At 39.1% G+C, this 27,844-nt stretch overlaps 1 protein-coding gene and 1 pseudogene across 3 annotated transcripts in view; one reads left to right on the top strand and one right to left on the bottom strand.

Moving 5' to 3' along the window:
• Dock3 (dedicator of cytokinesis 3) overlaps window positions 1-27,844 on the top strand; it is a 296,390-nt gene that overhangs the window by 133,004 nt on the left and 135,542 nt on the right. For all 3 annotated transcript variants that reach the window (XM_021171370.3, XM_085827985.1, XM_085827986.1), the window contains exons 9-10: window positions 358-512; window positions 24,829-24,910. In XM_021171370.3, the coding sequence (XP_021027029.1) occupies window positions 358-512; window positions 24,829-24,910 (237 nt within the window). The remainder of the gene's footprint in view (window positions 1-357; window positions 513-24,828; window positions 24,911-27,844) is intronic.
• Window positions 7,133-14,905, bottom strand: LOC110301389 (pleckstrin homology domain-containing family A member 3 pseudogene; annotated as a pseudogene).

Below are 27,844 nucleotides of genomic sequence, written 5' to 3'. Positions count from 1 at the left end.
CATGGCACGTATATTATTGTATTTAGCTCATGTTTGCCTCCCTAAAACCTTGATTGTGTTACACTATCTTTCTAAGAAAATAGACTGGGGAACTAAAAAGAGTTTATTTGGGAAGAGATAAAATGATAGGGAGAATGGTAACTATTACCACCTAACAGTATAAATCAATGCATAAGGTATTTGCCAGCTCAGTCTAAGCCTGCTGTAGTAGTCCATATTGCCAGAGGAAACATCTTCAGTCTACCTATTTAATAGTCCCTTTGCCAATACAATGTGAGTTAGTAATTTTTTGTTTCTTAATAATGAATATAATGAGCAACTAAAATATAAATCACAATATTTTGCTTTCCTTGATAGGTAGATACAATGCGCCCAAGGCATGGGGAAACCTGTCGAATGCCAGTACCACATCATTTCTTCTTCAGCCTGAAGAGTTTCACCTATAATACCATTGGTGAAGATAGTGATGTCTTCTTTTCTCTGTATGACATGAGAGAAGGCAAACAGATCAGGTAAGATTCCTGGGAACTTTGGCTGAAGTTTGTATTTATGTTATTTATATTTATTAGAATGGAATGGGTCAAAGACCACTCTGGCCTTCAGAGTAAATGCATTGAGGAGATGAAGTAAAGTAGCTTTGTCTTGTTAGCTGGGACTTTGGCTCCAGTTCCTGATAGCTCTGAAGTCATCTACACTATGCCATGTTCATCACTGTCCATCACTGTGACAACATACCTGAGGTAGGCAACTTACAAGAAGAGATTTATTTCAGTCCCTGCCTCAAGGGTTTCAGACCATGGTTGACTGTGTTCGTTGTTTTAGGCTTGTTGTAAGGTAGAATTGCATTGCACCATTGAAGAACTGATGGAGTGAAATGCTTACTATGTGGCAACCAGGAAGTAGAAAGAGACAGAAGGAGGGCTAACATCTCAGTGTACTCTTAAGTGGTGTAGTCCAATCACCTACTTCCTCCAGTTAAGCCTAATTTCCTATTGTTCCCCATCACTTTTCAGTGATATCACCAAGTGGAATAAAACCTTTGACATATGTGTCCTTCAGAGGATATTCCAGAGCACATCTGTAACATGAGTAGCTTCTTTTTCTTCTGTACCTACTTACACGTGGAAGCTCAAAATTAAGTTTTGGTTATTACTGATTTAGAAAAAGTGTGTTGTGTTTAATTCTAGAGAAAAGGTAGAGGAGAATCTTAAGGGCAAAGAGAATGTAGCAAAAATGACCAGTCCCAGAGTACAGAAAGTACTGGGCCCTGGCTGGTTTTGCTCTATGTGAGTGGGAGGGCTCACAAAGAAAAAGTGTTAGATCTGAGGGCAGCTTTGGCCTCTGTGCTGTTGAAGCCCTGTGAGAGGGAAGCCTTCTGAGCAGAAAGGAAGGCTGGCACTGTCACTCACTTTTGCTTTGCTTTGGAAAAAAGGCAACAAAACATCTGCTTCACACTGTACTTTGGATTTGTAGCTATAAATAAATACAGTACTGCCTGCTGACTTCATGGTAAGGAAAACTAAGGAGGCCCTAGGCTTCCTTTTGTCTATAGGGCACGAAGACCAGTTAGTGTGAGGTAGCATTTGTAGCCAAAATACCATTTTAGAGATTTCAGACATTTCTCTGTGGTCATTTACCAAGTGGAGCCAAGAGAAAAAAATCATGAGGTTCTTTATATTACTTGGGAGTTTTCTCGTCATTGGAGTACATTAATATAGCTTTTTTTTTTTTTTAATTTATTATATGTAAGTACACTGTAGCTGTCCTCAGACACTCCAGAAGAGGGCGCCAGATCTCGTTACGGATGGTTGTGAGCCACCATGTGGTTGCTGGGATTTGAACTCTGGACCTTCAGAAGAGCAATCAGGTGCTCTTACCCACTGAGCCATCTCACCAGCCCAATATAGCTTTTATTTGGGGGATGTTTTTGTTAATGAAAGTTAAAACTGTTGAAAGAAAATGTTGATTTGCATGTTGTACAGTGCTCTGATCTTGACAAAAATTAAAACACTGCTCCCCTTTAGCATATAAATAATATTGATAGGCTAATGATCATGCGATATGAGTAGTAATAGCATCTATAGTTGATAAGACAGGCAGGATTGTATCTATACAGTTTGTATAATTACAAACTATAACGAATTTTATTTATTAATTATTTTTACTGTATGGGCATTATGTCTTAACTCAGGCTTCTATGACAGAAGTCATAGGCTGGAAGAGTTATTCCTTATGGTACTAAAAGCTAGAAAGATCATCATGAAGCTGCCAGCTAAGCCAGTGCTTAGGGAGAGTATCTTTTTCAGTTTACAGATGGCTGTCATATATATATATATATATATATATATATATACATATATATATATATATATATATATATAAATAATATAATTTTTACACGACCAAAAGAGAAATCCATCCTCTCTTCCCCCACCACTCTCATTCCTTTTTTAAAAAAATATTTGGGCTGGTGAGATGGCTCAGTGGGTAAGAGCACCCGACTGCTCTTCCCAAGGTCCAGAGTTCAAATCCCAGCAACCACATGGTGGCTCACAACCATCCGCAACGAGATCTGGCGCCCTCTTCTGGAGTGTCTGAAGACAGCTACAGTGTACTTACATATAATAAATAAATAAAATCTAAAATAAATAAATAAATAAATAAAAATAAAAAAAATATTTATCTTAACACGTGTGTATGTATGTTTGTATATGGGCATGTGCACCTGTGTGTAGGTGCCCATGGACATTAGAGTCATTTGATCTCTGCAGCTGGAGTTGCGGGCAGTTGTGAGCCACCCCATATGGGTGTTGCCAAGTTAACTCACATTTCCTGTGCTCTAAACTAATCAGCTGCCTCTCCAGCCCTCGCTCTTGAGAGTTCTACCCTCATGGCTTAACTGCCTCTTAAAGACACCAACTCTTTATATAGGTTCAGATTTTCAGAAGGAATCTGAGAGTGACACAAACATGGTTTATAACCTTCTGTCCCTATCGTCCCCTAATGACTATCTTTCTGACATATGAAATACATTCACTTTGTCCCAACAGAATTCTTTGTTCCAGCATCAACTCTAATATCCAAAATCTCATCTAAATATCTAAACCAGAATATGGTGAGACTTGAGAAATAATTCATCCTGTGCCAAAATTTATCTCCAGCTGTGAATTTATGAAAAAGTTATACACTTCCAAAGTACAGTGATGAGGTAGGCATTCCCATTCCAAAGGGAAAGACAAAAAAGGATTGTGGGACATTCCAGGTAAGCCCCCCAAAGACAAACTCTCTGAAATCTAGGTAAGAATAATCCTTGGTTTTACACTCTGCCTCTGCTTTCTGTGCCCAGGAGAGTGACACCCACACCCCTACAGCTTGCCAAAATAGTACCTATCTTTTCTAGTATGTAAATTTCCTTATTTACAAAAGAATATCATTGTTTGGTGTATTTTCTCTGGCACTACTGGTGTGTCTGTGTATGGTATTATAATGTCCTGGGTTTTTTTCTGAACTTCTGCAAATTTAGCAGTCTTCAGAAGTCCTAAGGTGCCAGTGTTTGATTTTATCATGCACTTGACACTCCCTACAGAGTCTTTTCTATGTCAGGCTTTGTAGTTGAGTCCTGAGAGTAAGACCTTGTCCTCAGAAATTTACCTGTATTGATAGCACATGTAAACCTTTATGCTTAGCCATCTTTATATGGATGTTATGCAAAGAAAGCTAAAACATCCTCATATCTTTCTGGAGTTTACTCAGCTTCCAAAATATCCCTGTGTAAAAGACTTTAAAAAAAAAATCAGCTACTTCTGTAATTGAAGTAGAGGACTCTGTCTGAGAGTTAAGCTTTCTACTTAAATGAGATAATTTGGGTCTGAGAACTTAAGAGCCACCGGAGAGAAATTTTCTTTTTAAATTATAGGTGAGCAATCTGTTTATTAAAGTTAACATTTTGTTTCCTTCTGCAGAAGAGGGCATGTCTTATAATGCAACTAGAGCTTATCTGCAGGTGCTCAGGCAGCTAATTATAGAACATTCATTAAGTCCTGGTAAACTCCAGCTGTCTTAACTGTCCTGAGACATGGGCCTCTAGCCCATTGTTCAGAGTCTCAGAAGACCAGACTCAAGAGTGAAACTTTGACTTTAGATATGTTCTGTAGCCTGTGGTTAAGGGTTTGCCTTCTGTCATCCATGAGTAAGATCAGATGCTGTTGTCCCATGTTTATTATCTCTATGTTCTGAGTTCACTGCTCAGGTGGGACAGACAGTGCCAGTCAGTGTAAAAAGGAGTCAATGTGTCATTCTACAGATATGGATAAAAACAGTTTAAACTTAGATGTTTTTTAAACGTTTTATGTTCTTTATAAGAAATTGTAACTCCTATGAACAGAGCATAAATTAGAGCAGAATGACTCTTCTGACCTCAATTCAGAAAATTCATTTACCAGGATATCAAGAGGGCACATCCTCTCAAAGGACTAATGTTCCAACCTTTTAAAGGGACAGGTCCTCTTAATATCACTACTCTATGAAACACACCTTCAACATATAGGTCTTTGGATGAGATTTGGTGTCTAAATCATCACACAGACTAATTCCCCTTCAGTTCTTTTTTCTTAGAATATGATTTATGCAAACAAAGATGTTACCAAACTTAAAATGAGATGAACAGATGAGGTGAACAAACTTGTTATAATCTTACAAGATAGACTCCCAATGTGAAGTCTGTAGTTGAAAAAGTAGCACTCTAGAATCTGGATGAATTCATATTAAGACATTCTGTCCTTTCCCAGAGTCATAGGCAGAATAAGTCAGAGCGCACTCCTTCCCGCCCCTAATCACAGTGTCTCCTAGACTAGATGGCAAATTTGAAAAACAATTAAAGAATGCTTGGATGAAAATATAAACATTAAAAGTCAAATCATTAGAGTTTAAGAGTTTTATGAATTTAGAAAGTTTGTTGTTGTTGAATATATTTTACTAGGAGAGATTAAACTAATTTGTGTTTGTCTGAGACCTGGTACTTAAGTTTAAAGCCTATGTCTATTGCCTTTGTAATTTTAATGCCTGAAGGACTCTGTAGCTGGGTTCCCTAAGACACAGATTCTAGTGGTTGGAGATGGTTTTGTGAAAGGAGAGAATTTTCCCAACAAGCTAGAACATGCATTTCTCTTCCCCAAGTAGTGTAAAAAAAAAATTGCCAGACCTTAGAACTGCACTTATTAAAGATCAGACTGGTCTACGTAGTGAGTTCTAAGATAGCCAGAAGCTACATAATGAGACATATATCTGACTTGAACAAAACAAAAACAAAAACCAACAAAGCAAAGAAAAAGCAACTAGAGATAGGAGAAACATAAGATCAAAGCAAACCTGGATGACACAGGAAGACTGTCTTCCAACAAACAAACAAGCATGCAGAGAGAGAGAGAGAGAGACAGAGAGACAGAGAGACAGAGAGACAAAGAGACAGAGAGACAGAGAGACAGAGAGACAGAGAGAGAGAAGAAAAAAAAGTCTCAAGACAGAAAAGACTTTTAAAAGTAGATATTTGAATCCTCACGTGGGAATGGAAACACTCTTAAGTACTTAGTTCTGTCTGGTCAGCCAGTTCATTAAGACTTACTTTGAGGAATGTATTGAACAGTGTTTAAAAGCAAAGGCAAGGCGCTGTGAGGGTAGTGTGTAGCTCAGTTGTAGAGCACATGCTTAGCATGTGTAAGCTTGGGGTCCAATCAATCCCCAGTGACAGCTTATTTTCCCCAAGACCCCAGCATCTAGGAACTGATGACAGTGTCAGCACAGAGTAGGGCAGGTCTAGTGCCATAGAGCAAGAGATAACGGATATTAAGGTAATCCCAAAATAGATAAAGTTGTGAAAATAGCACAAATGATAGGAAGTTTGAGATTAGGATTAGGAATGTTGTTAGCAGTTAACAGGAACCAGGAACCCACAATTATTGTTTGTTACCCAAAGGAAAAATTTGGGAAATGGGAAGTATAATTTCAAATTTTATATATATATACACACATACATACATACATACATACATATAAATAATCATAACACAAAACCTCAAAATTTAGGTAGAAAATAATATTTTATCTAAATATTGCTAAATAAATATTTTATTTTAATGGCATCTGCCATTGTGGCTGGCTGCTGCTTTTTGAGAGAGTACATTCTAGATAGTTTACCCTGGTCATGGAATAGATTTGAATTCACTTGAAATTAGATTCTGCTGATTATTCATCTTCAGTTTGGTTCATTATTACTAAAATGATCCCACCCCACAGAAAGTTATTATATTTCATAGTGGTTCTTTAAATCAAGCTTGTAAAAGACTCTGCTAAATAGCTTGATTGCTCATTTAAATTTTCTACCTAAATACATAAAAGGGTATCCTTTTCTTTCAAGCTCTTTTAATAAAAATAGAAATATTTTAAATTATCTTTAATGATTTTTACAGTTCAGTTGTTATACCCCTCCTGGTCCACCCTCTGGCATTTCCTCATCCCATTCCTTCAGTCTCCAAGAGGATGTTCCCACCTCACCCCACCCTATCCTCTCAGGCCTCCTCAAGTTTCTCCAGGGTTAGGTGTTTATTCAGCCAGTTGGAGTTCTCAGTCTACTCAGTCCCAGCAGAACAGAAAGGCTCATCACAGTTTTAGTGGAATATGGTAGGCAAGGGCTTAGGCCACAGCCTTACCTGGTTGTCCCTGGTTGTCAAGCCTCTGGGATTGCAGGCAGAGCTGTGGGAAAGGAAATGGAGCACAGGATATGGGGTGCAGTTTATGGTTGCTGGGTGTGCTCTCAGGCTAGTTACCAGTCTGGTTTTTAAAAAATGCTCAATATATCATAGTAATTGGGCTAAAGATACTTAGATTAAAGCAGTATGCTTCAATCGCTATCAGACTACTGCCATAACTCACATATCTGGGATGAAATGACCTTGGTCCATGCAGAAGTTACATATATCACATGTTTGTCAAATAAACCTAGTAAAATTTCATATATATAAGCTATTATATATTCATCGAGCTGTCAGTACCTTATAATTTTTTAGAAAATATCTTCATTTTCCTTATGAATGTCAAAATGTTATACCATCATTTGTTTAAAAAAATGTTCATCCATACTCTGAAGTTACTTGGAAAATACTCTTGTGAATGAACTATAGAACAATTAAAATATATGTGGGTTTTGTTTACAACATTCTATTAAGTACAGAGAAATCCTAAGCAAAAGGGGAAACTATTTTGTGTAATGAGTTTAAATACAGCAGCTTTTGAACAGCAATGCTGAGAGGAAGCTCAACACATCAGTTTCCTCATGAAGACGGTGGAAGAGGTTCTTCTAATTGTATTTTGGCCATCAAATTGCTTTCTTCAGGAATGGTTACTGATGCTGAATCATAACCAAGCATGTTTCCTGGACAGGGAAGAGGTCTGTCTGGGTCCTCAAGTGAACTATCATCACAAGATTCTGTCCCTGAGAGAGAAAGTCAGTGAAGGGCAGATGCTTGGTCTGTCATAGAACAACTGCTCCTCTCTGAACTGCAGGAACTAGGGTGGCTAACAGATCCCTCATCGTCTGCACAGAGGGAAACATAAGAGAAACTGAGGGATCCAGATGAGGCCTTTGAAACATCTCAGGTTTACACTCGGCATTTGCTATCTCTACACATTCCTCAAGTGTTTTGTTGAACAATTACAGGGAATAAGTCTTATTCATGGATAATTCTTAGCATGGTATACAAACTCCTGGATTATTCAAGCCTGTTCTGATCACAATAGAGGTGAAATTCAGACAGTTTGGTTTTCCAAGATTACTAGTCTCCTGTTTCTTTTTCTTTCTTAGTCCTGTTGTCAGTCAAACATGAGCTCCTAAGGGCAACCAGCACCTTGTTTCTTGGTGGCATTTACTGCCCTCATGTAGAAATGCTGTGTACTGGCTGGTTTTGTGTGTCAACTTGATACAGGCCAGAGTTTTCACAGAGAAAGGAACTTCAATGGAGGAAATGTCTCCATGAGATCCATCTGTAAGGCATTTTCTCAATTAGTGATCAAGTGGGGAGGGCCCATTGTGGGTGGTGCCATCCCTGGGCTGGTAGTCTTGGTTCTATAAGAAAGTGATCTGAGTAAGCCAGGGGAGGCAGTAACATCCCTCCATGGCCTCTGCATCAACTCCATCCTGACCTGCTTGAGTTCCAGTCCTGACTTCCTTTGGTGATGAACAGCAATGTGGAAGTGTAAGCTGAATAAACCCTTTCCTCCTCAACTTGGTTCTTGGTCATGATGTTTGTCCGGGAATAGAAACCCTGACTAAGACATGCTGTTTTCCTGGAAATTGTTAATTTTATTCCTGTGTTGTCTGTTGAATGGGCTTTAATCTCACAAACTGCCATGTTTATACTTCCTTTGAAGACATCATCCTATGGATGTTAGTAGGACAGAATTCCATTGTCTAGAATAAACCAACAAGGGTGCCAACATGTGAGATAGTTGGTCCACTTGTACCGAAACACCTCCATGCTCCAGAGCCTGCACCACACAGCCTACAGATGCTGCACACTGTTTGGTGGACACAAGACACCAACAACTCTGGTAATCGCTATGACCCAAAGTAGCCCCAGTGCCCACTGCCCTCCACAGTACTACCCTTTGTACTGCAACACTGCCCTCCTGTGTGCCCACCTATTTTGGATAAGTTCTTAATAGAGATAAGCATGCCTAGCCTTTGTCCTAGCAATTTCCTTCCTCAGCAAACCAAAGGAAAATAAGACCTAGGTTGATAAAAATACTCAAAGAGCACCAGGTGGTGACACATGCCTTTAATCCCAGGACTTGTTGGGCAGAGGTGGGCAAATTGTTGAGTTTGAGGCCAACTTGTTTTACAGAGTGAATTCTAGGACAGCTAGGGTTACACAGAGAAACCCTGTTGCAAAACAAACAAAATACAAAACAAAAATGTCTAATGAAAGCTCATAATACCCAAAAATATCAATAGGAGAATGAGCAAATAATTGAAGTATGTTCACATAGTGTAATACTCATTAACAATTAAGAAAAATGACATCTATAACAAGAATGAATCTTAAAAGTCAGAGTTCATATAATACATGAAATCTCATTTGTATCAGATTTAAGAGTAAGTAAGCCTAAAAGAACAGATCTGAATACTGTTTCTAAATGCCTAGGAATTTAGTAAGAATAGGTGGGTGTGAGGGGTGGGAAGGTGTTGGAGGGCCAGTAGCATTCTGTAACAAGGTTTGCATGGTAGTTACATAAGCAAAGTAATTGTTACATCCGTAGATTTGTATGTATTACTGTAAATAAACTATGTTATCAAAACAGAGACTTATAAGCTAGGCATTGAAAATGTTCATAAAGCTGAAGGACCTGAAGGGGTTTGCAACCCCATAGGAAGAACAACAATATCAACCAACCAGACCCTACAGAACTCCCAGGGACTAAGCCATCAACAAGGAGTACACATGGCTCCAGCTGCATATGTAGCAGAGGATGGCCTTGCCATGCATCAATGGAAGGAGAGGTCCTTGGTCCTGTGAAGGCTCAATAGATGCTCCAGTATAGGGGACTCGAGGGCAGGGATGTGGGAGTGGGTGGGTGGAGGAACACCCTCATAGAAGTAGGATGTGCTAGGGTGTTTCCAGGAGGGAGGGAAACTGGGAAAGGGGATAACATTTGAAATGTAAATAAAGAAAATATCCAATAAAAAATAAAAGCAAACAACAACAACTAAAGTTATTATTTAGCTTAGGCTGTAGCAGCTGATAAAAAAAAGAAAAAGAAAATGTCCATAAAGATACACATTCAAGTAGCATTTTCTTCGAAATAAGGGAAGTGTCAATTGGCTATTGGTTGACTGCTGAGTCTATTACTCATAACAATAATGTAAAAGGAAAGGTCATGCTTAAAAGAACAGGTTTTAGACAAAAGGTTTACTTTGTTTTATCTTGCTGTTAAGACAGCATTTCACCTCACGCAGCTTGCCTCTCTCTTTCAAATGCTAGGATTATAGGCTATGCCATACTCAGCTTATGCCAGTAGACTTATCCTTTTCTGCATACTGACTTCAGTTCACAGTTGCCAGTACCCATGTCATTGCCTGGGACAGTTAAATCAAGAGAACTTATATGAGTCTAATGTATACGAAAGATTAAGAACCTTTGTTTTCAAGAACCGAATTAAGGTACCTGCTGATTATTTAGTCAAACTACTCCATCTAAAATGTAGTTTAAGAATACTGGATGTAGTAACTTGTTAATAATATAGTACTTATTTTAAAACATTTACTTTTAAAACTTGGAATGCAAAAATAAGATGCTATACTTTTTAGATTCCAGGAAGCTAATACCTACTGAGCAGTACCCAACCGAATGGCATCAGTTGCAGGCTTCCTTAGGCACTGACTTATAAGACCTCAGTTACCCACTGGTAATGGTAGACAGGTCGTCCTAGAAGCTGTACAATCACCAAAACTGTTAAATTCTTCAAACATTGATACTCCTGAACAAATGCTCATTCCACAGGTTCCAGAGCTGCTTTTACAACCTCCCCCCATCCCCACAAATGTATACAATAGCCTTGAACTATGTAAATTGGATCGACTCCAGTTACTGAATACTCAGATACCATAGAATGTCAGATAAATCACTGGACCCACACAGATGTCTTTATTGGCTTAGTATATATGTCTACTTATTTATTCATTCGTTTGTTTAGGTTTTTCAGGACAGGATTTCTCTGTGTTCCTAGCTGTCCTGGAACTTGCTCTGTAGACGAGGCTGACTTTGTGCCTCTGCCTCCCTAGTGTTGGTTTTAAAGGGATGTGTTACCACCTAGCTCTATCATTCTTTTACACATTAATACTGATACAGGATATGTTCTCTAATTTTCACACTCATGTTCACTGACCTCCACACCCTTTACAGCCCAAGCCCCCTAAGGCCTAAACTCAGTATGATTCTGTCAGACATTCCTTTTCTCCTTGGGTGTTGATTGTAGCCTTCTCAACTAAACACCCTGGCAGTGTGTCCCTAAGGCTTCCCAAGTTGAATTCTTCCTTATACTCAAGTCCCAAGAATTTACTAATCTCAAGTGTAGGCAGGCCCCAACTCAAGTTGGTATCCAGATTCAGCAGTTCCTATTCCTACTTCCTATTGAAGTAGGAGGTAGGCATGAACTTTACTCAGAGGAACTGGAGTGTCTCACATAGGTGATAGGCTAGCTAACGTGTTCTCATAGAGCTCTCTAGAGCAAGATGATGAGTACGAGAGTATAATCTACATTTTTGCTGAACTTCAAACTTGGATTTTCTGTTCACCTACATGTCCCACACCTCAAATTCAAATGTCTCACTTTTCTATATCCTCTCTGGTTGATTCTATCACATCCAGCCAACTGCTAAATCTGGTCAACTCTGTCAACTCTGTCTCCTTAAGTATATCTCAGATCTCGTTATCTCTTTAGTCAAACTAACAGTGGCTTGTTGGTATTGTCATGGTTTCCTGTGTCACTAACCTGGCTTCCATGTCCATGCCACCATTCTAAAGATTTATTTATTTATCTTATGTATATGAATAACACTGTAGCTGTACAGATGTTTGTGAGCCATCATGTGGTTGCTGGGAATTAAAGTCAGGATCTTGGCTCACTCCGGCTCTGCTCACTGTGGCCCAAAGATTTATTTATTATCATATGTAAGTACACTGTAGCTGTCTTCAGACACACTAGAAGAGAGCATCAGATCTCAATAGGGATTGTTGTGAGCCACCATGTGGTTGATGGGATTTGAACTCAGGACTTCCGGGAGAGCAGTCAGTGCTCTTAACCACTGAGTCATCTCTCCAGCACTCCCCCACCTCCCATGCCACCATTCTAAACACTGGAAATTTTGTGCTGCTTCTGGGGTTGAGCTTTCAAGACTGAGCTATGATTTGAAGGGATTTTGCTGTAGAATGCCTAAGGAGGTGCCCCAAGATACACATTTTGAACAAGCTTCTAACTAGTCATAATAAGCAAGTTTGAAGAATCCTTATATGATTTCACAGTGCTGAACAACACCGTTGATTACCCTCCAGCTTCCCAGTGTCTTTTAAACTCATGCTCTGAGCATCATTGTGGGACAAGCTACATCATACTTCAGAGTCTCCTGACTGTCTTCTCTTCAAATCCTTTTCTTGTTACCATTACTACTTGCCAAATAATAAAAGGCTAGTCACATTTCAAGAGCCCATTTGAATACCTCTTCATGGCTTCCTGTTTTCTGCCCCAGCAGTTGGTCTATCTCTTTCTGTGTGAAAGGAAACTTATTGGCTCAGGACCCCAAGACAAAGTCCTCAGCACAAGGGAGATTTATTTGCCCTAAAGGGACAGAGAGCAGAAAATAAGAGACAAAGATAGGAGAAAAAGACAAGGTAGAAGGGGAAGGGAACAAGAGAGGTGGCAGGGTTTTTTGTCTGGGAAGGGGAAAAAACTACCTCTGGATGGATGGGAGACAGATGTGGCCCATAGGCAGATGGCAGTTTATAAAGAAAAAGGAGGAAACCCTGTTTAAGAGGAAGTGTTTAATTTTAATTGGGCATGTTAATTAGTTGAACCAAAGGGGGCTTTTGATTGTAGGACTTGAATGCTTTGATAACTGAACCTTGGTAGTCATAGTCAGCCTTAGGAGGAAGAAATAGACCTTGGCAGCTAACTTTAGGAATGTAATCTCATGTCAGAGGGAATTGGGGTTGAAGGGCAAGGCCTGCTAGAACCATGTTTGTCAGGCTGGGCTGGCCAGAGTCCCTTTACTATGTGTAGCAGTTTTACATTATGTTTCAGATTTTGGCTTCTCTTTGTCTTATTAGTCTCAAAAACTTGGTAAAGAATAATTTTGTTTTTATGTTCCTAGTTTAATGTGAATTTTTTTTCTGACTATTTTTTTCTTTCTGTCTGTCATTTATTTATTTATTTATTTATTTCACTACAGGTTTTATTCCCCCGCCCTGTCCACCCTTCAACTGTTCCACTTCCCATATCTTCTCCCCACCCACTGCCTCCATGAGGATTTCCCCACCCCCATTCCCAACCAGACCTCTAAACTCCCTGGGGTCTCCAGTTTCCTGAGGGTTAGGTGCATCTTCTCTGATGAAACCCATATCCAGCAGTCCTCTGCTGTATATGTGTTGGGAGCCTCATATCAGCTGGTGTATGCTGCCTGGTTGTTGGTCCAGTGTTTGAGAGATCTTGAGGAGGAGAGGAGCGGGTAGGGTGTAGGTTAATTGAGACTGCTGGTCCTCCTACAGGGTTACCCTCCTCCTCAGCTTCTTCCAGCCTCTCCCTAATTCAATCAAAGGGGTCAGCAGCTTTTATCCGTTGGTTGGGTGCAAATATCTGCATCTGACTCTTTCAGCTGCTTGTTGGGTCTTCCAGAGTGTGGTCATGATAGCTTCAGTAATAGTGTCAGGCCTTGGGACCTCCCCTTGAACTGGATCCTATTTTGGGCCTGTCGTTGGAACTGCTTTTCCTCAGGCTCCTCTCCATTTCCATCCCTGCGAAGGAGATTATATCATTTCCTCCTTCCTTTTTTGTTCTCCAAAACATCCTATATATCCCTCCTTGATCTCTTTCAAATTCATGTTGTTATATATGTATGTGTTGACACTCACTCACTCACTCACTCACTATACACTCCTAAATATAACCTGCTGAGTCTGTATGCTACTTACGTATGTTTTAAGGACTGACTGTTTGGTATTGTATAACCAATTGGTGTTTTTTCTGGGAGAGACTATTTCTCCCACTCTTAGCATTCTGTTGTTGTCTGTAGTTCTTTGTTTAGGGTTGGGGCCTGTAGTCTTTCCTTTGCCCACTTTAACATTCTATTGTTGCATTTGATTAGTTCATGTTTAGTCATGTTAGTAACACTTTATGAGTATAACTTTATCATGGCTAGGAGACACAGCCTCACAGCAAGCTCCCTATCTTCTGACTCCCTAATTGTTCTGGTCTTTCTGCAGTGTTCCCTGAGCTTTAAGTTTGGAAATTGTTTTGCAGGTGTATCTATTGGAGGTGTGCTCTATAACCTGGCATGTTGATTAGTAATGGTTTTCTGTCTCTATGTTTGTTGCAAAGAGATATTTCCTTGATGAGAGATGAAGACCACACTTATCTGTAGGTATAAGTATAGTATTTAAAATGTAGGTAGGGATTATATTTGTTTAGTAAAATGATGGTTGTAGGTTCTTTTTTTTTTTTTTTTTTTTTTTGGTTTTTCAAGACAGGGTTTCTCTGTATAGCCCTGGCTGTCCTGGAACTCACTTTGTAGACCAAGCTGGCCTTGAACTCAGAAATCCACCTGCCTCTGCCTCCTGAGTGCTGGGATCAAAGGCGTGTGCTCTGTAGGTTCTTTTTTAAGATCCATAACTTCACTAGCCTGGGTAGTTGGCTAGATTTCCAGTACCAGCCCTGATTTCCCTCTTGTTAAAGCAGGTCTTAAATCCAATGGGAGCTGTTAGTTACCACCAAAGTACTTATGCCAATATTATATTGAGGGAGAAAAAGTATGCATACCACTACTATAACCGTCGGGATATTGTGCCATGCTAGTTGTAGCTCATAGGCATCAGAGCTGAGCAAGACTTGGTTAGTTTTCTCCTTTGGAAGCTTACATAGCTTCGGTACCATAAAAGCTAATTCTCAGGGAGAAGGCATTCAGGTCAGCTCCAAATCAGGATTATGTAGGTTCTGTGCATGATGTCTTCAGCAATAGAGACTTACCTTTTACCTCTGCGGAAACAACAAAGGGTAATAGCAGTATTCTACGATGTTTATAGCAAAAGTATAGTATCTTTTGGACAACCTGACCAACAACTCCAAAAGAGGGCTTTACATTCCTCATCTTGTGGGTTTTGTTAGATGGTCTTTGAATCTTCAAAGGAACATTGTCAACCCAAATGAGAAAATATTGTTTAAACTATATATTTATATATAAGTTCATAGACATGTTTATACACAGACTTATGTATTTCAGTGTTTATTTTAAGTAGATAGTTAATAGCTTTGGTTTTTGTTTTTTTTTGTTTTTTCGAGACAGGGTTTCTCTGTATAGCCCTGGCTGTCCTGGAACTCACTTTGTAGACTAGGCTGGCCTCGAACTCAGAAATCCACCTGCCTCTGCCTCCCAAGTGCTGGGAATAGCTTTGATTTTCTGAGTTTATCAAATATCCTTACTTTTATTTTTACCCTCATCACTCCTTCCTCTGTACTTATCTCCCTCCTTCTCTCTAATTAGAGTTCTCCTTTTCTCTTTCCCCAGTCAGATCACTTGCACCCTTTTGATCTCTCTCTATTGCTTCTTGACCCACCTACCCAAGGAGCAGACCCTTTTTATTTTCCTAATTTCTGCAGTTATTCAGGATTTATACTCACATCTGAAGATTTGGATCTAGAAGCCTCTGATATATTTCTGGGTCTGAATTGCCTCACACAATACGATCTTTTTCTTTACCACTAAAAGTATCCCATAGAGCAGATGTACCACATTTTCATTATCTAGTTAGCAGTTGAAGGACATCTAGGTTGTTTCCTTTTACGTTTCCTAGCTATTTAAATAGAGAAGCTATGAACGTATCTGTAGAGTAGAATATGGCATATACCAAGGAGCAGAATAGCAGAATCATAAAGTAGATTTGTTTTTAGCTGTTTGAGAATTCTCCCCACTGATTTCCATAGTGGCTGCACCTGATTGCAGACCCACCAACAGTGATGGAGGGTTCCCTTTCCCTCATACCCCTTCCAGCATAAGTTGTTCATTGTTTTTTGTGTGTTTGGTTTTTTTTTTTATTTGTTTTTGATATTTGCCATTCTCACTGGGACTAAACGAAATCTGAAAGTTGATTTGATTTGAGTTTCCTTAATCACTAGGGATGGTGAACACTTTTTGATATTTTTCTTAGCCTCCACACACCCCCAGGTTTTGGGAACTCTCTTATTAGGTACTGGCCTTTTTTTTAATAGGTCACATGAATTTTTATTCTTTGTGTATTGAGTTCTTTATATACTCTTTTTTTAATATTTTTTATTACATATTTTCCTCAATTACATTTCCAATGCTATCCCAAACGTCCCCCATGCCCCCCCCACTTCCCTACCCACCCATTCCCATTCTTTTGGCCATCTTTCGATACATATGCAGCTAGAGACAAGAGCTCCGGGGTACTGGTTAGTTCATCATGTTGTTCCAACTATAGGGTTGCAGATCCCTTTAGCTCCTTGGGTACTTTCTCTAGCTTCTCCATTGGGAGCCCTGTGATACATCCAATAGCTGACTGTGAGCATCCACTTCTGTGTTTGCTAGGCCCCGGCATAGTCTCACAAGAGACAGCTATATTTGGGTCCTTTCAGCAAAATCTTGCTAGTGTATGCAATGGTGTCAGCGTTTGGAAGCTGATTATGGGATGGATCCCTGGGTATGGCAGTCTCTAGATGGTCCATCCTTTCATCACAGCTCGAAGCTTTGTCTCTGTAACTCCTTCCATGGGTGTTTTGTTCCCAATTCTAAGAAGGGGCATAGTGTCCACACTTTGGTCTTGATTCTTCTTGAGTTTCATGCGTTTAGCAAATTGTATCTTATATCTTGGGTATCCTAAGTTTTGGGCTAATATCCACTTATCAGTGAATACATATTGTGTGAGTTCCTTTGTGATTGTGTTACCTCACTCAAGATGATGCCCTCCAGGTCCATCCATTTGGCTAGGAATTTCATAAATTCATTCTTTTTAATAGCTGAGTAGTACTCCATTGTGTAAATGTACCATAATTTCTGTATCCATTCCTCTGTTGAGGGGCATCTGGGTTCTTTCCAGCTTCTGGCTATTATAAATAAGGCTGCTATGAACATAGTGGAGCATGTGTCCTTCTTACCGGTTGGGACATCTTCTGGATATATGCCTGGGAGAGGTATTGCTGGATCCTCCGGTAGTACTATGTCCAATTTTCTAAGATCAGGTTAATGATCTAAACAGCCCTATATCCCCCAAAGAAATAGAAGCAGTCATTAATAGTCTCCCAACCAAAAAAATCCCAGGACCAGATGGGTTTAGTGCAGAGTTCTGATAAGACCTTCAAAGAAGATCTAATCCCAGTTCTTCACAAACTATTCCACAAAATAGAAACAGAAGGTACTCTACCCAACTCATTCTATGAAGCCACAATTACTCTGATACCTAAACCACAAAAAGACCCAACAAAGATAGAAAACTTCAGACCAATATCCCTTATGAATATTGATGCAAAAATCCTTAATAAAGTTCTTGCTAACCGAATCCAAGAACACATCAAAACAATCATCCATCCTGACCAAGTAGGTTTCATCCCAGGGATGCAGGGATGGTTCAATATACGGAAATCCATCAACGTAATCCAGTATATAAACAAACTCAAAGACAAAAACCACATGGTCATCTCGTTAGATGCTGAAAAAACATTTGACAAGATCCAACACCCATTCATGATAAAAGTCTTGGAAAGATCAGGAATTCAAGGCCCATACCTAAACATGATAAAAAGCAATCTACAGGAATTGGGAACAAAACACCCATGGAAGGAGTTACAGAGACAAAGCTTCAATCTGTGATGAAAGGATGGACCATCTAGAGACTGCCATATCCAGGGATCCATCCCATAATCAGCTTCCAAACGCTGACACCATTGCATACACTAGCAAGATTTTGCTGAAAGGACCCAAATATAGCTGTCTCTTGTGAGACTATGCCGGGGCCTAGCAAACACAGAAGTGGATGCTCACAGTCAGCTATTGGATGCATCACAGGGCTCCCAATGGAGAAGCTAGAGAAAGTACCCAAGGAGCTAAAGGGATCTGCAACCCTATAGTTGGAACAACATTATGAACTAACTAGTACCCCGGAGCTCTTGTCTCTAGCTGCATATGTATTGAAAGATGGCCAGTCGGCCATCACTGGAAAGAGAGGCCCATTGGACTTGCAAGTTCATTTATATGTTTTATTACATTTATTGACTAGCATATGGTGAACCATCCTGGAATTTCATGGGTAAAGCCAACTTGACCATGATGAAAACTATTTTTTATATATGCCCATATTTTGTTTATAAGTATTGAAAGTTCATCAGAGATATTGCTAGTCTATAGTTTTCTTTTGTTGTTGTGTCCTTACCTTGTTTTGGTACTAGAGTGAATCTGACTTCATAGAAAGAATTTGGGAGTGTGTTGGCAAATCTTTCTACAGGATTGGTAGGTTCTGGAAAGAAGATACTGGTTTGATCTTTCATATTGTTCATATTTGCAATGAGATCTGAGCATATGGACTTCCTTTGTTCTAAGAATGATATAGATAGAACAGTTTGGGGCAGAAAAGAAGATGTGCAGGCAAGTTGAGCCTAATATAGGAAATAGCTTGGGTGACATGAAGTCAGGTGAACAGAAGAACTGAACTGGTATACAGGATGTGTCTTCTGGTCCAAGCCTGAAATGTCCGGGGTAGATCTGCCTGTGTGAAGAAGATAGGTGTGGTATGAGAGGTTGTGAAGTTAGAATGTGGATTGAGAGGTACATGGGGTGGGTCCCAGAGGGAGTCTAAGAATTGGTTATTGTGCAAGCAGGACTAGCCAGATTAGGCCTAGGCACAGGATATGGGGTCCAGATTACATCTGTCTGGTTGGAGAGAGTGTATGCAGGGGAGAGTCAGAGTCAATGGAGTAGACCTGGAGAAGGGTATGGTGGTCTGGGTGGGTGGATAGGTTGGGTGAAGTGCAGCAGTGTGTGAGTCTTGGTGGAATCTTAAAGGTAAGTTGCTATGCAAGCAGGGGTGACCTGACAAAGCCAGGGCACTGGATGTTGACCCCAGGATATACCTGGCTGGTTTAGGAGGGCATGTGGCAGAATCACCCAGCTCTACCCTGGAAAAGGATGTGCTGGATTCCAGCCCTAAAAACATGATGAAAGTCAGTGACAATTTGTTGAAAAAGTAAAAGGGCAAGGGCTGGGAACATTGTAAGAAAACCCTGCATTTGTTACAGACATGTTCTGATGCCACCAAAGTAGCTCTGCTCTTTAGTTTTTCCTGTGTTGGTGAACAGTAAGATTTTGTTGAAGAGAAGAGGAAAGCAGAAAATAAATATGAATCTGGAGGCCATGGCACTGGGCTCTCATTGCTTTTATGAAACAAACCCTTTGAGCATATTTGCTCTATCTGTGATAATGTGCTGGGGAAACTGGAGGAACTTGAAAAATAAAGCTAAGTGATCTAAGTTAAGAAATGACTCTAGGAGGAAATATTAGATTTCCTAATCTGTAGGATGTACACTGTAGGACAACCTTGGGGCTACTTGCCAATTTTCAAGCACCTGGCCAGTTATCATGAGAGAGGTGCTAAGTGGTGAGCATCCATCTCCAGGGATTACCAGACATGAAGAATAGCAACTAAACTGAAAGAACTGGGAGAGAGAATTCAACTGATTTTATTTGAGGAAGCTGAATGTATTTCTAAAACTAAGTCTTTAGAAAGACTGCAGTTAAGATGAGCAATTTTGCCTTTGCCTCTGTACACCTCATTCACCAAGCTTTTGCTGTAGGGATGAATTAATTGCCAGCAGTGAGGTATATGAAATACAGTGCCACACAGGAATTAACAATGTTCATAAAAGCAAGTAATCTTAAAATAGAGATACATTAGACTTGTCACAGATTCAAATTATGGAATTAATTTGTAAGACTTGTTTTATAATATGAAATTAATGTAATTTCAAATAGTGTCTGTCCCTAGTTCATCATTATAAAGACAACTAAATGTAACATTCTCTTTCAATAAATCTCACTAAAGAGAAAAATTGGGAAGACAGTAGTACATACCTGTAAGTTGAGCACTGGGGAGACAGAGGCAAGAGGAACATGACAAATTTGATGCCAATCCAATCTACATAGCAAGTTACAAGCCATCCAGGAATACTGTCCTATTTCAGCCAAACAAACAAGAGGGGAACACTAATCATCTCTCTTCTCTGGAAAGAGATCAAGTAGTAAATCAAAATATTTAACTTTTGTTTAAGAGAAAGAATGACTTATCACTGTCATGTGAGTATATTGGTGTTGGTCAAAATCTGTATGTAGGGCCAGGTATGATAGTTCATACCTTTAATTTTGTTATCATCATCATTATTATCAATTATTTTATTTATTTACATCCAAAATGTTGCTCCCTCCCAATCCCCCCTTGGAGAGTTCTTCCCCCTACTCTTCATCCCCTTCACCTTTGAGAGGGTGCCTTCCCTGGGTAAACTTCCTCCCTGGGGCATCAGGGCTCTACAGGATTAGGCTCATCCTCTCCCACTGAGGCCAGACAAAGCAGTCCTCTGCTACATATGTGCCAGGGGCCACGGATCAGCCTATGTGTGTATGATCTTTGGTGGCTTAATCTCTGGGAGCTCCCACAGGTCCAGGTTAGTTGACACTCTTAGTCTTCCTATGGGGTTGCCATCCCCTTCAGTTTCTTCAATACTTCCCCTAACTCTTCCATAGGGATCCCCAATCTCAGTCCAATGGTTGGCTATAAGTACATGCATCTGACTCAGTCAGCTGCTGGTAGAGCCTCTCAGAGGACAGCCATGTCTGCAAGTACAACATAGCATCAGTAATAGTGCCAGAGTTTGGTGCGCACCCATGGGATGGATCCCAAGTTGGGCCAGTCCCTGGATGGCCTTTCCTTCAATCTCTGCTCCAGTTTTGTCCCTGCATTTCTTTTAGACACGAACAATTTTGGGTGGAAATCTGAAGATGATTGTATGACCCCATCCCTGCACTGGGGGCCCTATCTTTCTACTGGAGGTGGTCTCTTCAGGTTCTATCTTCCCACTGCTGGGCAGTTCAGCTAAGGCTACCTACAGTGAGTCCTGAGACAACACCCCCATCCCAGGTCTCTGGTAATTTCTAGAGGTTCCCTCTACTCCCTACCCCTGGCAGCTGCATATTTCAATTCATTCTTCTTGCCCTGTTGGCTTTTCTCCTGTCTCCCCCCATACCTAATCCTATTCCCCTTTCTCCTCCTCCCCTCTTTACCCAGGTCCCTCCCTCTCTCTGCCTCACATTATTATTTTGTTCCCCTTCTAAGTGTGAGTGAAGGATCCTCACTTGGGCTTTTCTTCTTGTTTCATCTCTTAGGTTGTGGGTTGTAGCATGAGTATTCTGTACTTTTTGGCTAATATCTGTTTATCAGTGAGTACATACTATGTATGTCCTTTTGTGTCTGGATTACCTCACTCAGGATATTTTCTAGTTCCATCCATTTGTCTGCAAAATTCATGATGTCCTTGTTTTAAATAGCTGAAGAGTATTCCATTGTGTAAGTGAGCCACATTTTCTGTATTCATTCTTTGGTTGAGGGACATCTCTGTTGCTTCTAGTTTCTGGCTATTATGAATAAGGCTACTATGAACATAGTGTACATGTATCTTTGTGATATTGTGGAGCATATTTTGGGTATATGCCCAGGAGGGATATAGCTGGGTCTTCAGGTCTACACCTGATAGAGGGCTAATATCCAAAATATATGAAGAACTCAAGAAGTTAGACTCCAACAAATCAAATAAGACAGTTAAAACATGGAGTTCAGAGATAAACAGAGAATTCTCAACAGAGGAATCTTGGATGTCCAAGAAGCACTAAAAGAAATGTTCAACATCCTAAATCAAAATGACCAAAGCTTCCAATCAGAACGGTTAAGATCAAAAATCAAGCAATATCACATGCTGGCAAAGATGTGGAAAAATGGGAACACTACATCGCTGGTGGGACTGCAAACTGGACAACTACTCTGAACATCAGCATGGTGGTTTCTCAGAAAATTGTAAATAGTTCTGCTGGGCACACACCTTTAATTCTAACTCTGGCGATGGGGCACAAGAATGTCTGTGAGTTCTATAATACTCCTCTGCATAGTGAGTTCCATTCCAGCCAGGAATATAAAATGAGATGCTGTTTTAAAAAAATTCTCATGAGTAAATTTGACTCTTTTGACCATAATTACTTTTAAACGTCTGAGGAATATAAGCAGTTATTCAGCTTAGTGATATTTTTGCCCACTTACTTTCCATCCCTATGTAGTCTTTGGTAAAGAAGCTATTCAAATCTTTTTTCTATGTTTTTGTCTTTTCCATGTGTGTGTGTGTGTGTGTGTGCAGTATATGTGTTTGCATATATGTGGGTACAGTTGTATGTGGGAATGCACATATGTGTGTGTGGAGGTCTCAGGTTGATGTCAGTTGGGAATCTTACTTGATTGTTCTCCATGTTTATTCTCTCTGTCTCTCTGTCTGTCTGTCTGTCTGTCTCTCTGTCTGTCCCTTTCTCTGTCTGCCTGTCTGTGGCAGAGTCTCTCTCGATTATATCTTGAGCCTACCAGATTCTAGTTAACCATGCTGCTCCACGGATTTTCTGCCTTCCGAATTCCAAGGCTGGAGTTATCAAGAGAGGCATATTGATGTAAATTCTGAGAATCCACATTTCTGTCTTCTTTCTTGCATGGCAAGCACTTTAACCATTGAAACATCTCTCTAGTTCCTTTTTCCATTTTTAAATATATGTTTCATATTATTGAATTGAATTCTTTATATATTTTCAGTACAATCCTTTCTTAGATGAATGTTTGCTAAACATTTTTTCTCAGAACCTCATCATTTCATTTTCTTAGCATCCTGTTTCATAAGGAGATAGTTTACACTGTATAAAAATTAATTTATCAGCCAGGCAGTAGTGGCACATGCCTTTAATCCCAGCACTTGGGAGGCAGAGGCAGGTGGATTTCTGAGTTCAAAGCCAGCCTGATCTACAAAGTGAGTTCCAGGACAGCCAGGGCTACAGAGAGAATCCTTGTCTTGAAAAAAAAAAATATCATGCCTGTGATTCATGATATCTTTTTTTTTTCTTTTCCTTTTCCTTTTTTTTTTTTTTTTTTTTTTTTTTTTTTTTTTTTGGTTTTTCCGGACAGGGCATCCCCTTGTCCTTCCCTATTTATCTATGTTGTTCTTCTTATGCCTGTTTCTTAAATCCCACAACTTTTAGAATTCTGACAAAAGCCTCTTTTCTTCTCATCCTGAGGGGATCCTTGGCAGGTATCCAGGAAGGGAATGAATCCTAAGAAGAGATAAGAATGAAAACCCCATGCAGATTGACTTCATCAATTTGGATCAGAGTTTGGGGAGCTTTAATGATAGGCAGTTTATTCCCAATGGATTTAAGCCCAGTATGATTTGAAAACAAACAAACAAACAAACAAACAAACAAAAAGTTTCCTAATGTAATGCAATCCTTGTTGTACAAGGAAGTGTAATTAATTATGCATTGAAACTTAACTGTTTATATGTGTATGTCATTCCTTCCAAGAATATGAATTCTAGAGATAAGCTACCTGTACTAGCTTAAGTGCCAAGGGTTAGGCCATCAAGTCGATAGCACAGAAGTCATTTACACTATTGGTCACCTCTGGTCCTGGTTGTAGGAACTTGATGTGTCCTGGCCCAACAGATAACTCAGATCACCAGACTCTTAATCACTTTCTGTTCTCAGCTTTCTGCATAGAAGAACAGGTTTTTCATGTTTCCCGTTAGAAAGACAATGGAGTGTGCTTACCATTCCTGGTTTCTCTGGAGATCTCTGTAGGAGGATCTCAAGAACCTCCAGTGCTATGCTCTTCTCATTCTGTGTGTATTCCTTTCTTATTCTCATTACTGCTCCTAGGAGAAGAATCTCAAATTTACATCTTTTTAAACTTGACTCTGTACATCTATCTACTAGGTCCAAAACCTTGTTGAAACAAAAGTATCTTGTATTTATTTTGTTCACATTTGTCTTCCCATGTTTAGTGCATAGAACCTCATAGTAATTTATAACTGTTTACTTAGGGAACAAATATATATATGAAAAACTAATCAAACTTAAGAGCATGTATTCTAAGTATAATATTTTAATGCCACCTTTTTGCTAATATCACCACATTTAATAAGTATAAGTAGGCATATAAAGAAAGTACATTTATATTATAATCACATAATTTGTTTCCACTGTGACTTAGTGTTGCTCTTACAGTTGTTAAGGAGCCTCAGGAGAAAGAGGCAGGAAAGGAGATTTTGATCTGGAATGGTAAAAAATTTAGAGAACAAGGGAATATTTCTCTAAATTTTGCAAATGCTGTTTCTGATGTGTTTTATTCCATAGTTTCCTACAGGAATAGTCTATATGAATTGAGAATAAAATATTTACTAGGTCTGTTAAATTCTGATTACAGAAAGAAAAAATACTTATAAAGACTGAAAGTTTAAAAAACTGTATATAATACTGAAAGCCCTAAAAAATTCTCCAGGGTTATATATTGGAAGATATAAGCTGGATAATATAGCTTCTTTTTGATCTAGTATGATACATCTTTTTACAATGATCTGAGTCATGTCAAATAATATATCCACTGCAATAATAGATATAGAATCAGACCGTAGCTTCTTTGAGGAGAACTTATGGAGGAATATAAGCTTGTTGCTACTCTCAAGAAGCTCACAACTACAGAGAGACCAGACACACAACTTCAACCAATAGGTAAACAACATCTATGAGAAGGTTAAGAATAGTCATTGCAAATTGCTTGGCACAACAAACAAATAAGGTATTTTGCCAGTACACATGTTTTCATACTTGCCTAGTACAATAAGCTATTTCATAAGCATTTAGGGATTTTTCTGTATATGGCTAGAATATGTAGTTCGTTATATTTTTCTGTCTTTTTCTTTCCTACATTTCAGTGAACGGTTTCTGGTGAGACTGAACAAGAATGGTGGGCCAAGGAACCCAGAGAAGATAGAACGAATGTGTGCCCTTTTTACAGTATGTGCAAATTCTCTTTACTCTTTCTGTGTTGACTCTAACCAATGGCCTGCTGTATGGATATTGTCATTCTGGAAACAAGCATCTGTTCATATCCCCTCATCCCACTGGTGAGAATAGAAATTGAGTTATGTTTCCATCAAGTTTAAATGAAATATTAGTAGAGAACTTCAATTAGCTATGGATTTTAATTGAAATTTTATTTGAAAAATCAAGTAGTTTTTACTAATGTAGATGTTATAAGCTATTGCATACAAAATTTGTGGAGTCTATGGTATCCACCAGATGTACAGATTAAAGGAGCCTTTTAGTAAATTCATGTAAACTAACCAGTTCTCTGTTACATAGCAAACGGAGTATCTTTTCTAACTCTCATCTGCACTTTAGATTTTCTCAAATAACTATGTTATTACTCCTGGTCTCCACTCATGAAACCAGATTTGCTCATTGAAACTAAATCTCATAATACTACACTGCCTTTTGTGTTCTCCAAATCAACTTTATTTTTATTAGGTAAAAACTGTCTACATTTATTTTAATTAATATACTGAAGATGAAAACAGAATGTGACACAATTTAAAGCACTTGGACTCTTGTAGGTTCTTTGACCTATTTCAGTGATAAGTAAGATATTCCTCACTGGCTAGGCATAGTTGGCTTGTGTCTGTTAATAAGTATCTAGTTAGAAGGCAGAGGGTAGAGGATTAGCAAGATGCTTACAAAACCCAAACACAACAAAACAAAAAGTTTCCTGAGCTTAAGATGGTATGATAGTCTCACAGTGTTAATGGCCTTGCATGTGGCCTATGACTGGTAGGTGGAAAGACATCTTACAGCTGACTTGATGCCTCTTAAAGGCAGTGAGCATTTATCTGAAGATCTAACGTGTGACTAATTTCTTCAACCGATTTCAGATCATCTACTACAACTTAATCTTTTAAATGTCAAATGATGGTACTGCAGAATGAGAAAATACAGGAATAGCTTCCACTAAAGATGCTCTCAGTGACCCCTATATAAGGAAAACACATGCTGCAGATACACAGCAACTGTAGCTAAGCTCAAATAATGTTTGTCCGTGTCAGCTCAGTGTCGAAACCTTACATTATCTCCTAGAAAATGTAAGAAGAAGGAACAGAGAAAGCAAACTCATGACAGTTATTGAAGGATTTAAAATGCCTCATCTGGAAAGAACAATACATTCTACTCAGCATCAAATGGATGAAGGAAAGAATCTAGATTGCAGTGAATGGGATTTATGTTAACTGAGGCCTTTTGAAGCTAGAGTGCCTGACAGCGGTGGTCTCTTTGAGGCCTCATTTCTAAAACAGAAAGAGAATGTCTCAGAAGAGGCTTTTCTAGACTTTGATACCCTTATATTTCTGGTAAAACAAGAGAAATCTTTATGCCTGTTTATATAAGAGCTCAGTGTGTGAGTACTCTCTTGTTGAATTCTTACATATGAGCGATCCTTGTCTCTTGAAAATTGAACTTTATTATGAAGATTTTCCATGTAATCACAGTAAGTCAGAATTTTTATTTAGCACGTTATCTGTATGCGATCAGACACCAAAGCTGTGGCATCACGTGTATAAATAGAAACTCTGCATGACACACATGATATGCCCTTCTTCTGCCACAGTGCTGTTAAGTATGCTACTGTGCAGTTCACTTTGAAGTACAGCCTGGACTTCTACGGTTCCCAAGCATTATTAAAGGAGTATTTACAAAGCTTTAAGAAGTATTTTAGTAATTCCTTGAGAATTCCATACATGTTCTTTTTATCATATTCATCACCTTCCCTGAATTCAGCCATAGTCATACCCACTTCCTCCTCCCCCAGTTTTGTGTCCTCACTTAAAAAAAATAAGTCCAATTTGTGCTTCCTGTATACTCCTGGTTGTGTGGCCACACGATGGGGTACTCTTGATAATGATGCTAGACACTTAGAGTGTGTTAACACTAATTTAGGGTATGTAGATGGAACTGTTTCCTTTGAAAATATATCCAACCTCCTACATACTTAAGTAACATGTAAATTTTAATCAAAGAATGAACATAAAATCTATGCTTTGCCTCTAATTTCTAATATTTATTATATGTGATATTAAGAATAAAAATAGTATTACCTTGAAAGTATTTAAAAGTCCATTTTTATTTTTATTAAACTTTAAGATTTATTTTATGAGTATTTCACACACACACACCTTCACACACACACACATGCACCATGTGAAAGCCTGGTACCTGTAGAGGTCAGAAGAGGACACTTGATCTACTGAATCTGGAGTTCATATGGTTGTGAGCCACCATGTAGGTTCTGGGAACTGAACTTCATTCTCTGTAAGCACAGCAAATTCTCCTAATCACTGATCTATTTCACTAGCCCCTAAAATTGCATTTTTAAATTAGAGAAATGTGCAAAATGGAGTCCAATACATCCATTTAATATTAAAGGATAACTTTCATATAAAAATATATCTTTATGATGCCAGAGATACCTATTATGATTAATAACCTTTTGTAACTTACTTCAGTTACATTTTTAAAGAACTTGACAGTGTATGGTAACCATTTAGAGTCCAGAACCTCAGCCTGCCCTTTCTGTGTGATCTTTCAGTGTCTTCCTGCTTCTGTTGTTTGTTCAGAGCCTTTCAGCAGGACAGAGCTGGGACTAGAGTAAGACAAGCAACACACAGAGTCCCCAGAGGGAGAGGAGCCTCTTTACATTTTGTGCCTTTGGTTGCTTCTTTGTTTCACCTTAATTCTAGTTCAATGAAAGGATATAAGTCAAGAAACATGGTGACTCTGCATTTATAAGCTAACCCAAAATCATGAAAGTGCTCTTTTTTCCTTTCCTTATTAATAGAAAGACAAACATATGAAACCACCCCAAAACTCAAAGATGGACAAGAAATTGAACTGAGAGAATCT

Source organism: Mus caroli, unplaced genomic scaffold (genome assembly GCF_978045245.1).
Source record: "Mus caroli unplaced genomic scaffold, Mus_caroli_1 scaffold_11, whole genome shotgun sequence".
Taxonomy (NCBI): Eukaryota; Metazoa; Chordata; class Mammalia; order Rodentia; family Muridae; genus Mus; species Mus caroli.
This window is presented reverse-complemented; position numbering and strand designations above follow the sequence as displayed.